Source organism: Salvia hispanica, chromosome 6 (genome assembly GCF_029641045.1).
Source record: "Salvia hispanica isolate PSC_SH4W2 chromosome 6, Shi_PSC_v1, whole genome shotgun sequence".
NCBI classification, from domain to species: Eukaryota; Viridiplantae; Streptophyta; class Magnoliopsida; order Lamiales; family Lamiaceae; genus Salvia; species Salvia hispanica.
The window spans coordinates 46,769,947-46,788,235 of record NC_142697.1 but is presented as its reverse complement, the minus strand read 5'-3'; the positions used below and the strand labels follow the sequence as shown (position 1 = coordinate 46,788,235).

The 18,289-nt window shown below is 32.9% G+C and overlaps 1 protein-coding gene and 1 pseudogene across 1 annotated transcript; both read right to left on the bottom strand.

Moving 5' to 3' along the window:
• The window catches only part of LOC148924020 (uncharacterized), a 75,857-nt pseudogene extending 60,541 nt beyond the window's left edge, over positions 1-15,316 (bottom strand).
• Positions 15,317-15,636: 320 nt separating this feature from the next.
• On the bottom strand, positions 15,637-17,140 carry LOC125206990 (NAC domain-containing protein JA2-like). Its single transcript, XM_089061660.1, has 5 exons — positions 16,589-17,140; positions 16,202-16,297; positions 15,945-16,052; positions 15,769-15,864; positions 15,637-15,663 (listed from the first exon to the last, which is right to left on the bottom strand). The coding sequence occupies exons 1-5, from the start codon at positions 17,138-17,140 to the stop codon at positions 15,637-15,639; spliced, it is 879 nt and encodes a 292-aa protein (XP_088917786.1).
• Between the last annotated feature and the right edge of the window lie 1,149 nt (positions 17,141-18,289).

Genomic DNA, 18,289 nt, shown 5'->3' with positions numbered 1-18,289 from the left:
CGTCCGACATCTGCTCGTATGCAAGCATCTTCGAAAGCCGATGTTGCAGCTGATGGCGTATTTTACGACCCTTCCCAGCCCTATTATAAACCCTCTTGGAATTGGAATCCCTAAGCAGCGTAGTTGAGGCGTAGATGGAGTAATTGATCGCACCTTTATTCTCAAACTTTCTTAAGTTTGCAAAATGATACTAACTCTCTCATATTTATAGGCATTCCTAACCCATTCTAGAATTCTTTACTTAATTCTTTTATATTTTAAATATCTAGACTTTTCTATATAAAAATCTGACATACTTGGATTTTGCTTGGTTTTAGAGAGTAATCTTGCATGGTTTTGATCAAATTTCGTCTATTATCGGGTATGATTATGATTACTTCTCTATTATTTTGGTATTTGACCATTTTGTGAAGAATGTGTATAAATATGTGCAAAACAAGTGGATGTGCAATAGCCTTAGTTCGAGGTAGTTTTTCTGGAGATTTCGAAGTCCAATCAGCCCTTATTTCATACCATTCTCTTCGTCTTCGAAAGGGCTACACGTGGGTATCTTGCACGCCTCAATCGGAGTCCCGTAGAAGAAGTTATGGCCATTAGACGAACACTGCCCAGTCCAGTGAAAACGCCCGACTTAGGGAAGAAAATGCCCGGTTCGAGAAGAAACGCCCGGGGATAGACTGAACGCCCGGTTTGAGAAGAAAATGCCCGGGCACGGCGCCCGGGCGGGTGTTTTGCTTTATATATATGTGCAGCACCTAGGGTTCACGGATTTTTCATGCCGATCCGCCTCCTACACCATTCTTCCGCCTCCAAACATCCATATACACCAATTTTCTCCAAGAGCAAGAAGAGGGCGATTGAGAAGAGTTCAACCATCAAGACGAAGGATTCTCAACCCCCAATTCATCTCTGGGATATTTAATATCAATTTACTTGTGTTTTCCATGTTTTCTACCGATGATTTTGTTGAATTCTTGTTAAACATGAGTAGCTAGATACATTTGTGGAGCTTTGGGTGAAGACTACTTTGAATATGTTTTGATTTAATTGAATTGAACCTTCGCCTAGCTCTTGTGGTTATTTTGCTTGTTCTTGTGCTTTTATTGTTCTTTTGTTTGGCCAACTTTAGAACCATGTCCGTTTAACTAGATTAATCGAGAGATAGCTAGTTTTATATGGTAAAAGGAATGAGTACAACACATGGTTTATCTACACTCGAGAGAGGGGACCCTATGTGAGGGCTTGAGTCTTAGGAGCTTAAGGAATTAGAATCTAATCTATTGGAAGGAGACTTTGATAGTTAGAATCTAATCAACTGGGTAGGTGCACTCGAGAGAGGGCTTATACTATGGTAGCGACTTTCCTAATAATTCTAGAGACACAAATAGGTGAATCGATCTTTTAATGTTATGCTTAGCTTATGTAGTTATTTGTCATTCCCGCGCCTTTACATTCATTGGATTAGCTACCCGTTTGAATGCATCTTTACATTGTTACAATATACGAGAGTTGATTAACAAATGTGTGATTTAGGAGCCTTTTGGAGTTGTGTGCTTACACTATAAGGAGACTTTGGGCTTAGCATGCAACCTACAAGTCATGTGCATTCGAGAGAAGGCATGATCTTACCTTCGTGATAGCTTAGTAACTCTTGAGACCCTAGTCGGCATAGCTTGAAGATTGATTTAGAGGTTTAGTGAGATTAATCAAGACTATAACATTGTAGTTGGATCCCAAAGCTCTACTCTTTCTCCACTTTCTCTTCAATTCACTCATCTTCATTTTATTTACTTTGTTTTGATTCATTGTTCTTAGGATTTAGATACAAAAACTCAATCTTTGGTTGTCTAAATAGCGAATGATCTTGGTTCGAGGTACTTAAGCACTTAATTAGTCTTTGTGGATACGATACTCTTGACTTGCCTATACTACGATAGCCTCGTACACTTGCGGGTATTTCTCGTGTTAAAATAAATCGAGTCAAGTTTTTGGCGCCGTTGCCGGGGACTAATTAAGTTCTAAGCTTGATATCTTGAAGATTTTGAATTTGCTAGTTTAGACATTATTTACTTGTTTTTATTTTTTTAAATTTTGTTCTCAAATCCGAGCTTAAATTGTGTGTGTTCTTTGTGAATAGGAGTACACACACATTGTTTTCGGAGGACCATTAGAGTCGATCGATCCCGAGATCGAGTGGTTCTTGTAGACAAAGCTTGGAGACGTCGAGCTAACGACGTTAAACAAAAGCGCTTGTTGGGAGGCAACCCAACCAGGTTTTCTATCTATGTTTTTGTTTGTTTCTTTAACCCCTCAAAATTCACAACTTTTCTCTGAACTTATTCTTCGCTTTGCTCGGAATAAGTTTGGGGGATTAGGTTGTTGTGGATTTTGAGTAGTTCGTTTTGCTTTTGGTTTTTAGTTTGATGTTTTAGTTGATTAGTTGTTTTGTGACTAAATGCTTTGAGTTGGAATTGAATTTGAACTTGTTTGAATTTTGGTTTCTTGGGGTAAAGACTAGTTGTTAATGATAAAAACATCATCCATCTTTTAAACTATCATGGTCTTTGACTTAAGAGTTTGAGTAATAGGTGTATAAGTAACGAATTGCTTGTTTGCCTTGATTCATGCTATTACCCGAGTGAGATTTGAGCCAAACATTCATTTCAGTGTGATTTTATCATTTACTTGATGTTGTTTCTAGAACTTGCTTCAGATCATATTAAGTCTATATAGTGAATGTGAGTTTAGGAGATTCTAGTTTTTTTAAATAAGTCTAACTAGAATATTATTTTTCGAGCTATATCCCCTTATCTTTTGCATCACGATTTTCCTTTTTTGTTAGATTCTAGTTAGTTTTTTTAATAAGATTCTAAATTCTGTTTAATTAGTTAATTATCCAAATAAGAAAATACTATAATCAACTAAACAAGGAAATTTATGATCCGAAAAATCAGGGGTTACGCGCCAAATCTATAATTTAAAACTAACACATAAAACCTATACAAACGTGTTACCGATTGGAATAGAGAGAAAAGATTGATAGAGAAAAAGCAATGGGAGAGAGAGCAAACAAGTTATTCATTATTTAATTATTCATTTAATAACCAAAACAATTAAACATCATTGTTATAAATATGAGTAGTGATTTAGAGACATAATGTCTCCAAGACATAATACCCTTATGGCATTTTGACATAGATATATTTTTTATAATGACTACTTTATCCAATATCATATTAAATGGATACAAATCTAATTAAGGAATATTAAATCAAATTAAATATCTTTATCTAAATGCATATTTAATGATTTGATTAGAGATAAGCTACAATCATGCTTAAAACTTTTTATATGTTTACGTCATTTTTTTATGTTAAATTTATACTATATTATTTATTTAAAAATCATGAAATTAGATTATAAATTAGTTATTATAATGCATACTATATTATTATTTAATAATAAAATAATTTGATAACTTCATATATTATTATTTTTCCAAATAAATTTTTATCTAACCAGTTGATAATTTAATTATGAGTTATTTTCTTTTTTTTATGTTACACTTTCATAGCCGGTTAATCTTATTATTTTTTTTTATTAAATTTCTTATCCAAATTTGAATTGTATGATTAAATAATAGCAGTAGTTATTATGATGAATCATTTATTTGCATTACCTTTTGTATTTTTATATTGATTTTCTTAACTTTTATCACATGTAATATTCTTTTTATATTTAAATTGACAAGTACTAGTTAAACTTCGACTCTATAAAATTATGCTTAAAAAATTAACATTATAATGTTTCAAAAATAAAAAATTATTGTATTTTTTAATACGAAAATAATTGGATGAATCAACTCTTCTCATTCTAGATTATTTAATACATCGTACATCAACTAATTATATTAAGAATCGTAAGCTCCATTAATAATATCCTTTTTTAGTTAGTAATTTTAATATAAGAAAATGAGAAGATTTTAAATATATAGCTTTAAAATGTTAAATATAGGAATATTAGTTATGAACATGTGATTTTTTTTTTTGTTGAGTTGTAATTACAGAAATAATAGTAAAAATGAAATGTAAAGAATCAATATTAAAATTTAAAAAAATTTAAAATCAAAATTACGTACTCAATTAGTATTAAAATCAAAAATTGCATCTTAAATAATTTTAAAATCAAAATTGCATACTCCAAATTTGTTGCTACATGATATAGTAAAATTTCAATATTTAATAAAAAAAAAAGTAAATATTAATTATGGTCAATTCCAGCATTAACAATGATGTAAAAAAATAATAATTTAAAGTTATTTATATTTTGAAATATAATTTAATTTTTCTTGATATAGTAAATTTAGTTAAGAACTCTATATTTTACAAATAATCAAATTAACCTTATCAAGATCTTAATTAATACTACTTCCATATATAAATGCAGGGGCAACAAAGTACATATACAAAATTTAAATTTAATTTAAAATTAAATATAAAATAAAATTACTACTTTAACCTCATTATGTCTTAGACATTATGTCTCCAAAACATTTTTCTATAAATATTTTCAATTTTGACTATTTTAAAAATTAAATTATAAAATAATATACTATATCCTATAATTAACTAAACAAGGAAGATTTTTATCCAAAACATAGGGGGATTTAGGTCGAAACACATGAAAAAACATGGATACCATAAATATTTAAGATAAGATGTACATAGATTCTATATTTTGAATAATCAAGGAAATACAGATTACTATCCATATTAGAATCTTATCCAAATATTAGAATTCTACCTAAGGGGCGCACTATGGTCCATAAGGCACATTCTGTCAAAAATCAAAGCAAATCTCAGCTCTTGGATCCTCAGATTAGATGGTTGTGATCATAATACTCGAGATACATTATTACACTAAAAGCGTTACATTATTAACTAGGTTACATTATTAGAGTGCACAATCTACATTATTAGACTACAGCGTGTTACATTATTAGACTACATGATCTACATTATTAGGTGACACATGGCATTAATCTAACGGTTACATTACATGATCCAATGGTTGAGATTTGCTTTGATTTTTGACAGAATTTCACTTATGGACTTGATCACGTCCCTTCTACCTAATATATAAAATATTTGTACGATATCTAGATATTTCAATTAAAAAATTAAATTTATTTATTAATATTCTAAAAATAACTGCTATCGTTTCCTAGATTTTCCGATAAAAATCCGACGTAGGAAAAAAAAGGTTTCATAATAGTTTGCATAAAACATTTGTATACTCTAGACGAAAATAATTAAAAATATAATTACCTCAGTTATGTCCGGTGCAAGTCTCACATGATTCGAACCGTCGATATACGGCTCTGGTAGCGCAGCCGGAGCATCATAACAGTCATGGCAACCGATCCTTGCGTGTGACTTCATAAAATAGCACTATTAATCTGTTTGATTGTTTGCTAGTTAGATAAATAGCACATTGCTCAGCTTGAGAAAGGTCATTAGCTAATTGCATATTTTATTATGCTATCAATCTCATTAATTAACATAAAATAAGCAGAAGTGAAGCTCGGAGTAAAATATGTGATCCCACATTCTACAATCAACCGTATTTCATAGTAATATTTTTATGTGGAAATATAGATTTAATCTACGGCATATCGTCGTAGCTAATACACCTTTCGTTCTCTATTAAATATCTCATTTTTCCTTTTTCATTCATCCGTCAATAAATATCCCATTTAATCATGGACATCAATAAACATCATCTGGAAGATATACATCTGCCGTTGTCTTTCCACTAACATTTTCAATCAATTTTCCTTTGCATTTCTTAGTATCCACGCCAGAACCAAAGTAGACAATTATTAGGGAACAAGGGGATTGTTATTTATAATAGGTTTCATTAATGTTATTCATACTTGGATATAATTTCCTAATATTTAACTGTTAATTGTCAGTTACCAAATGTAAAGTGATTTATAGAATTTGTTTTTTCACTTGTTTAAGCTATCTGATAGTTTTTGTTCATATTGAAAAGTAAACTTACACTACAAAAAAATGGTCAATTAAAACAGTGAAATTTCTTCACATAATAGATTAGTGACAGATCAAGTTTTGGCAGATTCTTCAATAATGAACTTATCAGTAAAAAGTTTTAGTGACGAAATTTGCGTCACTAAAGTTATTGAGACAGAAATTATAAGCGGCTGTTTCGCATTAGTGACGGAGTACTCTGTCACTATTAGTGACAGACACGTTTCAGTCACTAATTCTATCACTTGTTGTTGAGCTATTGAATTCTTTCATTAATTCTGTCACTATTTTGCGTTTTTTTTTTTTTTTTTTAGTGTTACTTTTGATTGAAAGACAATACTGTAACTTAAAATAAATGTAAGATAATATACTTTCCTTGTACTATTATCTAATTTAAAAATAAAAGTAATAAAGCTCAAATTAAAAGATAATCATCACAAATGAACAATAAACTTCCAATGCAATTTCATCAATTTTGTCTATACTTTATCCGCAGATTAATATGGGTTTTTTTTTATCACGCTACATAAGAACTCGGGCTTTTTTTTTATGGTGCTAGATTAGCCCAAGTACCACGAGAGCAGAGGCACGACTCTCCATCCCGGTTATACTTCCAAAAGGCCAGCATCCCCGACAATATTTGCATTCAATCCATAGAGAACTCGACCTACATAATACATATACACGCGACATGTACTGATGCATCTAGCCATCGAAACAAAACAAAACAAAGCATGTTGAACAAAAATCACAATTCAACTGGAAAATTGTGAAGGCGTCCAATGATCATCAATATGTGCATATCCATGTAAACTAGTTGAGTGTGCTAGTCTAATTGCCTTTTTGAAATAAAACCTGTTAGGATCGGGCTTTTCAAATGTTTGGGCTTTATTTTGTTGGGCTTGAAGTCCTTCTATGGGATTCAGTATCCCGGCCCAATGGACATGGCTTTACTAAATAGTACAATAAATTAAACATAAACTTTTAAAAAAAGTTACTCCTAATTGGGAATGAAGTAACTATATATATATACCTAATCGGAGGGAAGACTATTTCTTTAAATTTTTTAAAAAAAATATGTGAACTTTAAAAAGTGTGTGTTAATTTTATATTAATCCTATATTATTCAGTCCGTAATTTGTTATACTCATTTTAGTCCATTTCATTCTATTCTTGAGGGATTCTATTCTTGAGAGAGAAGGAGAAGAAAAGAGCGCAAAGATGTTTGAGATGATGGGACTTGAACAACTAATAGTATTTAATTGTTTTGGTCATTAAACAAATATTTAAATAATAATGACTCGGCATCTATATTCTAAATAAATCAACTGAATTTGTGGAATAGATTATCGAATCTTTGCATCATGGGGAAGGATTCGGAAATCGTTGACCCGCATCAATCAGGGATTCGAGTTAAATCCGACCGGAGAGAAGCTGATCAGTGACTACCTGTTTCCGTGGGTGACGGGACAGACTCCGATATGGAACGGCGTCGTTGAGAAGGCGATCTACGGCGACAGCTCCCCGTGGGAGACTTTCAGCGACATCGAGTCGTGTTGGCATTCGAAGATGGAGGAAAAGGGCGCCGTCAAGTACACCATCTTCGCCTTCGCTTCGCTGGTGAGGGATTAAAATTCCAAGAGGTTTTGTCGAAGAGCCGGGAGAGGCAAGTGGGACGGCCAAACGGGCCCCAAGATGATCGAAAACTCCGACACCGGATGCATCATTGGGAAATCGAAGATGCTAGTCTACGAGCAATCAGGCGAGGCGGACGTCGGGGTCGGTCATTGGATACTGCATGAGTATTCTCTTAGTTAGGAATCAGTTAAGAAGAGCGGCCGAACAAACGCCGCCGATCTTGTCGTGTGTAAAATTTCTAAAACTGTCAAGAAGAAGGACAAATCCGTTCACAACACAAATCAGGTATTTAGGTTTATTTTTTAGTAATTTCTTGGAACTTTTTACGTATCATAACCCAATTTTCTTGGAACTTTTTACATATCATAATCGAAATGGAGAAGATTCAGTTATGAAAAGACAGAAATGCGACGGCGAAGAATTCTTAGATGATAGTTTCGACTGGAACAAGGTGTTCAGAGATTTTTCTGATTCTGACGATTGAGTCACCAAGGGGGGAAATGGGGAACCATTATCGATCCTCTTTAAATATACATATACTTTTTCTTCTTGTTTTGTTATCAAAAAAATTATTCTGTATAAATATAGTGCTTGGAATGTTGTGTAGTAATTACAATGTCCCAACCTATTTCCAATGGTCATTATTTCACAATTTTGGGTAACTCTGTATATTTTAAACTATCGAATTATTGCTCGTGTCTCATGTCAATTTAAGTTATTCCATACTTCTTTATAAATTGTTTAATGAATTGACAGACTGAAAGCTTTATATATCACGCATGAAACTGCGATTCAAACGTGTTAGATCAATTGTTATTGTAATCAAATATAGATAGTTATTTTCTGACCGATTAATTAACAACTTACTTATACTATTTAAATTAATCTACATAGCCGAGCACACTTTAGGAAGTCAGTTCTTCAGTTAATTTATTTAGAATATAGATGCCGAGTCATTATTATTTAAATACTTATTTAATGACCAAAAACAATTAAATACTATTAATTGTTCAAATCCTTTTAATTTTGGCTGTTGCATACATTAAAAAAAAAAAGTAATGATGTAACTACTATACAGCCTGCAATGCGGTGGTTTTAAAAATTAAACATGTCCAAAAAAAATAAAGCAACTGTCATTATTTCTTTAATTATTTCCTTTTATGGTTTACCAATTTTTGCAAATTGTTAAGTAACATTTTCACCCGCCTTTTCCGTATATACAGTGGCGGACTCAGGATTTTAGCATTGGGGTCCAATCTCCCGGTAACAATTCTAGGGTATTTTTTATATCGATGTAACCGAAAATTGTGACATTATTAAGATGCGAGCGAAGTGAGTAATGATATAATAATAACTAAATGATATGAAAAGTAGAGACATGTTTTGTATTAAGTTGAGTTTTGATGTATATATTGCATGGAATTTTTTTTTTTGCACAATAATAGTTGTAGAAAATTATATCATAAAAAATACTAGCAATAATACAATTTAAAATATTAAAAGACCATCTAAGCTTGAAGAGAATCATACACTGGCTTACACAGGATGCAAGACTTGAATGCTCCGCCACTACCTAGGCAATTTTATCGGGCAATAGCAGTGATTATCAAGTCCAATGTGCGCAACCAGAATCGTACGACGATGGTTCAAATTATGAAAGACTTGCACAGGACACAAATGATGTATTTATTTTTAATTATAAATAGAGTTTACAAATTTATGCAAACTGTTATGTAATTCTTTTTTCATGCGTCCACCCTAGGGATTTTCATCGGAATATATAGGCGGCAACGGCGATTATCAAGTCCAGGCTCTGCAACCAGAATCGTTTGGCAATGGTTCAAATTATGAATGTGATTAAATCTCATGAACTTCAATAAATAGTAACAAAATATCAACAAAGGGGTATGATCGTCATTTAGTTAACATATTATATTTTTTTGGTTTTTTTTATATCAACCTAGTGTATTGATAAAAATCTGTTAAAAATTTGTTTATCAACATATAACAAAATTGAAATAAAAAATATCAAATTTCATCATTCGAACGCCTTCGGAACATATGCAATTCAGATTTCGTTAAATCCTTATAAATTTATCTCCAGTTTGATATATTTTTTGCAAAAAATAATTTAAATCGAGAGAGTTACGTAAATTTAAAGTTTTGAGAAGATTTGAAAAGAGAGAAAGTAGTTAGTTTTAATTACTATGTTTATGAATTGATATAAATACCCTTTCAATTTTTTTAATTATTATTTAAATTTATATTATAATACACTTGATATTATTTGAACCACTATATCTCCATATGTAACGGTTATGAAGTGGTATCTATTTTGGTATACTAAATGGTTAGCATTTGATCATCACCCTTGTGTAGAAGAATTCTCTAGATTTTTATATAGAAAAGTCTAGATATTAGAATATAAAAGAATTAAGTAAAGAATTCTAGAATGAGTTAGGAATGCCTATAAATATGAGAGAGTTGTATCATTTTGCACACTTGAGAAAGTTTGAGAATAAAGCGTTCCTTAGTTTTCCCATGTCTCCAATGTTAAAAAAGGGTGCGATCAATTACTCCATCTAATTTAATTAAAATAGGTTGTCACGTGGCAGCTTGAAAATCATACGACCTTCAGATCTAACGGCCTAAATTGGTGATATGGTGTTATAATAAAGAGTGTTATCATATTAATACGTCCCAATAGATACAAAGTCAATTATAAAACAATAAAGCAAACACGCGGATAAAAAATAATTATTAATATCTAGAATCTTATCCAAACAATAACAGAATATACTAGAATCTAATTAAACAATGAAAATTGATATCCAAAAATCAGAGGATTCCATAAATACATCAGATACGATGTACATAGATTCTATATTTGAATAAACAAGGAAATATTCATATTATAATCTTATGCAGATAACAAAAAATACTAATCTAAAAAAAATAATAATTATCCAAAAAATCAAGGGCGCGAAACTAACGGATATAACCTATATAAACCTGATGAAGTCGACCCCACATTGAGATAGATTGTAAACATTGAGAGAGAAAAAGAAGCAATCATGTTTCAACGATTAATTCTAATAATGATCACGACGTTTAATTATTAATATGTTCGATGGTTTGCTAATTAGATAAATAGCATGTTGCTCAACTTGAGAAAGGTCATTAGCTAATTGTGTATTTTATTATGCTATCAATCTCATTAATTAACATAAAATAAAGAAGTGAAAGTCGGAGTAAAATATGTGATCCCACATTCTACAATCAACTGTATTTCATAGTAATATTTTTATGTGGAAATATAGATTTAATCGACGGAATATCGTCGTAGCTAATACTCCTTTCTTTCGCTATTAAATATCTCATTTTTCCTTTTTCATCCAGCCGTCAATAAATATCTCATTTAATCATGGACATCAATAAACATCATCTGGAAGAAATACATAAGCCGCTGTCTTTCCACTAACATTTTCAATCAATTTTCCTTTGCATTTCTTAATACCCACGCTAAAACCAAAGTAGACAATTATTAGGGACAGTGGGGTTATTATTTATAATAGGTTTCATTAATGTTATTCATACTTGGATATAATTTCCTAATATTTAACTGTTAATTGTTAGTTACCAAATGTAAAGTGATTTATAGAATTTATTTTTTCACTTGTTTAAGCTATCCGATAGTTCTTGTTCATATTGACAAGTAAACTTACACTACAAAAAAATCGCCAATTAAAACAGTGAGATTTCTTCACATAATAGATTAGTGACAGATCAAGTTTTAGCAGATCCGTCAATAATAAACTTGTCAGTAAAAAGTTTTAGTGACGGAATTTGCGTCACTAAAATTATTGTGACTGAAATCATAAGCGACTGTTTGCATTAGTGACGGAGTACTCTGCCACTATTAGTGACATACATGTTACAATAACTAATTATGTCACTAGTTGTTGAGCTATATTGAATTCCATCACTAATTTTTTTTTAGTGTTACTGTTGATTGAAAGAAAATACTGTAAATTAAATTAAACGTAAAATAATATGCTTTCCTTGTACTACTATCTAATTTAAAAATAATAGAAATAAAACTCAAATTAAAAGATAATCATCACAAATGAACAATAAACTTCCAATGCAATTTCATCAACTTTGTCTATACTTTATCCGCAGATCAATATGGGCTTTTTTTTATCACGCTACAGAAGAACTCATGCTTTTTTTTATGGTGCTAGATTAGCCCAAGTACCACGAGACCAGAGGCACGACTCTCCTGCCCGGTTATACTGCCAAAAGGCCAGCATCCCCGACAATATTTGCAGTCAATCCATAAAAAACTCGACCTAGATAATACATATACACGCGACGTGTACTGATGCATCTAGCCATCGAAACAAACAAAACAAAGCACGTTGAACAAAAATCACAATGGCACGTTGAACAAAAATCACAATTCAACTGGAACATTGTGAAGTCATTCAATGATCATCAATATGTGCATATTCATGTAAACTAGTTGAGTGTGCTAGTCTAATTGCCTTTTTGAAATAAAAACTGTTGGATCGGGCTTTTCAAATGTTTGGGCTTTACTTTGTTGGGCTTGAAGTCCTTCTTTAGGATTCAGTATCTCGGCCCAATGGACATGGCTTTACTAAATAGTACAATAAATTAAACATAAACTTTTAAAAAAAGTTACTCCTAATTGGGGATGAAGTAACTATATATATATACCTAATCGGAGGGAAGACTATTTCTTTAAATTTTTAAAAAAAAATTATGTGAACTTAAAAAGTGTGTGTTAATTTTATATTAATCCTATATTATTCAGTTTGTAATTTGTTTCACTCATTTTAGTCCATTTCCTTCTATCCTTGAGAGATAAAGAGAATTAAAGAGCGCGAAGATGTTTGAGATGATGGGACTTGAACAACTAATAGTATTTAATTGTTTTGGTCATTAAACAAATATTTAAATAATAATGACTCGGCATCTATATTCTAAATAAATCAACTGAATTTGTGGAATAGATTATCGAATCTTTGCATCACGGAGAAGGACGTGAAAATCGTTGAAACGCCATTGAATAATCAACAACTAGAGTTGGGGGTTCGAAGGAATTTGATGGAATTAATTGTTTAGACCTACAAGTACAAATCTCAGATTTTAGAATTGACGAGGGAGAGAGATGAATTGGGTATCACCGGCGAGAGAGGGGGAGGGAAAAGAGATATGAGAGAGATTTTATTTTAGATTTTTTTTTGTTTTAATTAATTACTAATATGGGCAAAATTTAGTTGATTCACGGGCTGACCGTCAAAAAAGTTGACGGAATCGTCAAAAAGGACCAAACCGACAACGTTTTCGTATCTTATGGACTCATTTTTCAAAAAGTGAATGTTTTGGACCAAATTGGTATTCTGGCTATAAGTTTAAGACTAAAATTGACCTTTACTCTAAATGGAATAACTAAGTTGTTAATTAATCGGTCCAAAGAAAATAGCTATCGATATTTGATTACTAACAATTTAATTATTCTTTCCAAAATATGTACACCGCATAAAAATATACTACTACGGTAATGTTATTACAAATTCAAATCAAAATGGTGAAAATTCATTGCTAAATTTAGAAGCCCAACATATCTTCTAATTGCTTCAAGTCAATAAGAAGATCTGAATCTTCTTCATTTAGAAGATCAACCTCGGCCGCCCTCTTCATCGACACAGTCTCAGAGGCCGGAACTGGAACTGGAACTGGAAGAGCTTCGTAACCGCCGTAGTACGGCTCTAGAGTCGAAAAAACACCGGGGTTTGCAAATGGAGCTTCATTTGCCGGTGGCAACCACTGCAGGGGCAGACGCAGAAAAAATAATTTAGAAAGCAATTTATGTAAAATTTGGATAAAATCGAAAACTCTGTAAAAGAAAATTATAAAAAATATATATATAAAATTACCGTCTCTGCCTCCATTAGTTGGTGAAATTCAGAAGGGAACATATCTCCATACTCCTTCATCCAGTCAGGCCTCGCACCTGAAAATTCTCCGCCGTCGAATTTCAGTCTCTTCATATCCGAATCCTCTCCATTTCGAAGAAGATCGACCTCCGCCCCCCTCTTCATTGATACAGTCGGGGAGGCCGAAACTGGAATTGTAGGCTGAACACATTAAAAAAATTATTAGTATACTACCTAACAATTTGCATAAATTTGTAAACTCAACATAATTATAAAAAAAAAAAGTACCTCATTCGTGTCCGGCACAAATCTTTCATAATTTAAACCATCGTCGTACGATTCTGGTTGTGCACATTGGACTTGATAATCGCCGTTAAAAATTCCCTAAGGAAAACGCAGGAAAAAAAAGTTGAGTAACAATTTGCACAAATTTGTAAACCCTAAAAAAAATAATTAAAAAAAATAAGTACCTCATTTGTTTCCGGCGCGAATCTCACAAAATTGCAACTCTCGCAATTTGACTCCGGTTGCATAGCCATAGCATCATTACAGTCACCGTAACCAATCGCCGCCGGTGACTTCACAAAAATATTAGATTATGATTATGTAAAATGTTCCAAGAAAATTAGGTTATAATACGTAAAAAGTTCCAAGAAATTACTAAAAAATTAACCTAAATACCTGATTTGTATAAATTTGTAAACTCTAATATAATTAAAATAAGTACCTGATATGTGTCCGGTGCAAATCTTTCAAAATTTGAACCATTGTCGTACGATTCAGGTTGCTCCCATTGGACTTGATAATCACCGTTAAAAATTGCCTAAGGAAAACGCAGGAAAAAAAAATTGAGTAACAATTTGCACAAATTTGTAAACCCTAAAAAAAATAATTAAAAAAATAAGTACCTCATTTGTTTCCGGCGCGAATCTCGCAAAATTGCAACTCTCGCACTCCGGTTGCATAGCCATAGCATCATTACAGTCACCGTAACCAATCGCCGCCGGTGACTTCACAAAAAAAACAGATTATGATATGTAAAAAGTTCCAAGAAAATTAGGTTATAATACGTAAAAAGTTCCAAGAAATTACTAAAAAAATAAGCCTAAATACCTGATTTGTGTTGTGATCGGATTTGTCCTTCTTCTTGACAACTTTAGTGATCTTACACACGACAAGATCGGCGGCGTTTGCTCGGCCGCTCTTCTTAACCGATTCCTCACTAAGAGAATACTGATGCATTATCCAATGCCCGACCCCGACGTCCGCCTCGCCTGATTGCCCGTACACTAGCATCTTCGAATGCCCAATGATGCATCCGGTGTCGGAGTTTTTGATCTTCTTGGGGCCCGTTTGGCCGTCCCACGTGCCTCTCCCGGCTCTTCGACAAAACCTCTTGGAATTTTGAGCCCTCACCAGCGAAGCGAAGGCGAAGATGGTGTACTTGACGGCGCCCTTTTCCTCCATCTTCGAATGCCAACACGACTCGATGTCGCTGAAAGTCTCCCACGGGGAGCTGTCGCCGTAGATCGCCTTCTCAACGACGCCGTTCCATATCGGATTCTGTCCCGTCACCCACGGAATCAGGTAGTCACTGATCAGCTTCTCTCCGGTTGGATTTAACTCGAATCCCTGATTGATCCGGGTTTCCAAGTTATCACCCATCTTCTCTCTCGTTGTTTCTTTCTTTCTTTCTTTCTTTCTCTCTCGTGTTTGCTTTGCAATGGATTAGGTTTGATTGTGTTATGAAATATATAACGTAGAAATCAATTTATGTAAAATTTGGATAAAATCGAAAACTCGTAAAAGAAAATTATATAAAATTACCGTCTCTGCCTCCATTAGTTGGTGAAATTCAGAAGGGAACATATCTCTATACTCCATCCAGTCAGGTCTAGCATCTGAAAATTCTCCGCCGTCGAATTTATGTCTTTTCATATCGGAATCTTCTCCATTTCGAAGAAGATCGACCTCCGCCACCCTCTTCATTGATAGAGTTGGGGAGGCCGGAACTGGAATTGTAGGCTGAACACATTAAAAAAATTATTAGTATACTACGTAATAATTTGCATAAATTTGTAAACTCTAACATAATTTAAAAAAAAAAAAAAAAGTACCTCATTCGTGTCCGGCAAAAATCTTTCATAATTTAAACCATCGTCGTACGATATCGGTTGCGCACATTGGACTTGATAGTCACCGTTAAAAATTCCCTAAGCAAAACGCAGGAAAAAAAATTGAGTAACAATTTGCAAAAATTTGCCCTAAAAAAATAATTTAAAAAAATAAGTACTCCATTTGTTTCCGGCGCGAATCTCACAAAATTGCAACTCTCGCAATTTGACTCCGGTTGCATAGCCATAGCATCATTACAGTCACCGTAACCAATCGCCGCCGGTGACTTCACAAAAAAAACAGATTATGATATGTAAAAAGTTCCAAGAAAATTAGGTTATAATACGTAAAAAGTTCCAAGAAATTACTAAAAAAATAAGCCTAAATACCTGATTTGTATAAATTTCCACACTCTAATATAATTAAAATAAGTACCTGATATGTGTCCGGTGCAAATCTTTCATAATTTGAACCATCGTCGTACGATTCTGGTTGCGCACATTGGACTTGATAGTCACCGTTAAAAATTCCCTAAGCAAAACGCAGGAAAAAAAAAATTGAGTAACAATTTGCACAAATTTATAAACCCTAAAAAAATAATTAAAAAAAAATAAGTACCTCATTTGTTTTCGGCGCGAATCTCACAAGATTGCAACTCTCGCCATTCGACTCTGATTGCACAGCCATAGCATCATTAAAGTCACGGTAACCAATCGCCGCCGGTAACTTCACAAAAAAATTAGATTATAATACGTAAAAAGTTCCAAGAAAATTAGGTTATGATAAGTTCCAAGAAATTACTAAAAAATAAACCTAAAATACCTGATTTGTGTTGTGATCGGATTTGTCCTTCTTCTTGACAACTTTAGTGATCTTACACACGACAAGATCGGCGGCGTTTGCTCGGCCGCTCTTCTTAACCGATTCCTCACTAAGAGAATACTGATGCATTATCCAATGCCCGACCCCGACGTCCGCCTCGCCTGATTGCCCGTACACTAGCATCTTCGAATGCCCAATGATGCATCCGGTGTCGGAGTTTTTGATCATCGTGGGGCCCGTTTGGCCGTCCCACGTGCCTCTCCCGGCTCTTCGACAAAACCTCTTGGAATTTCGAGCCCTCGCCAGCTTAGCGAAGGCGAAGACGGTATACTTAATGGCGCCCTTTTCCTCCATCTTCGAGTGCCAACGCGACTCGATGTCGCTGAAAATCTCCCACGGGGAGGAGTCGCCGTAGATCGCCTTCTCAACGACGCCGTTCCATATCGGATTCTGTCCCGTCACCCACGGAATCAGGTAGTCACTGATCAGCTTCTCTCCGGTCGGATTTAACTTGAATCCCTGATTGATCCGGGTTTCCAAGTTATTACTCATCTTCTCTCTCGATTTTTCTTTCTCTCTAGTGTTTGCTTTGTTCGTATGCTCTTGTTTGCAAGTGTTATAGTACATATATAGAAGGCTTTATGCGTAGGTTTTATTCAATGTAACATATTTAATTTATATTGTAATATATGTTGTTTTCAAAGGTTAGAGATGTGAAGCTTTATCTTCGGAATCGGGATAATATATAGATTTAGTTACCATATATGTACAATTTCATGTGTTAGAGTTGTATTTATGGTATATTTGTTCTTATCAGGTGCTTAGAGTTGTACAGCTATATCTTTATGGTAATTTTTTCAAGAAATTGTATGAGTGATTTATCCGCTTAATATATTTTGCTTAATAATTTATAAATTAATCAAAGCTGTTATTTTATTAATTTATTAATCAAAGCTTAATATATAGTGTTACACATTATATAGCCGTAGAGGGTTTATGTGTTAGTTTTAATTTATTTAAATTATAGAATCTGTGTTAGTTTCGCGCGTAATCCCTAGGTTTTTTGGATAATTAATTAATTTCCTTTTTTTTTAGATTCTAGTAGTGTTTTTAGCTTTTTCTCTTTGAATATTTTCTCTCTCATCCAATCGGTAACACATTTATATAGGTTTTATGTGTTAATTTTGAATTATAGATTTCTAATTGTATATTTTATTATGCTATCAATCTCATTAATTAACATAAAATAAACAAAAGTGAAGCTCGGAGTAAAATATGTGATCCCATTAAATATCTCATTTCTTATTTTTCATTCATCCGTCAATAAATGTCTCATTTAATCATGGACGTCAATAAACGTCATCTGGAAGATCTACATCTGCCGTTGTCTTTCCACTAACATTTTCAGCCCATTTTTTTTTACATTTCTAAAAACTCACGCCAGAACCAAAGTATACAAGTATTAGGGTAGGGGGGAGTATCATTTATAATAGGTTTAATTAATGTTATTTCATACTTGGATATAATTTCATAAAATTTAACTGTTCATTGTTAGTTACAAAATGTAAAGTGATTTATAGAATTTGTTTTTTCACTTGTTTAAGCTATTCGATAGTTCTTGTTCATATTGAAAAGTAAACTTACTTTTGATTGAAAGACAATACTGTAAATTAAATTAAATGTAAAATCTTGACCTATCCC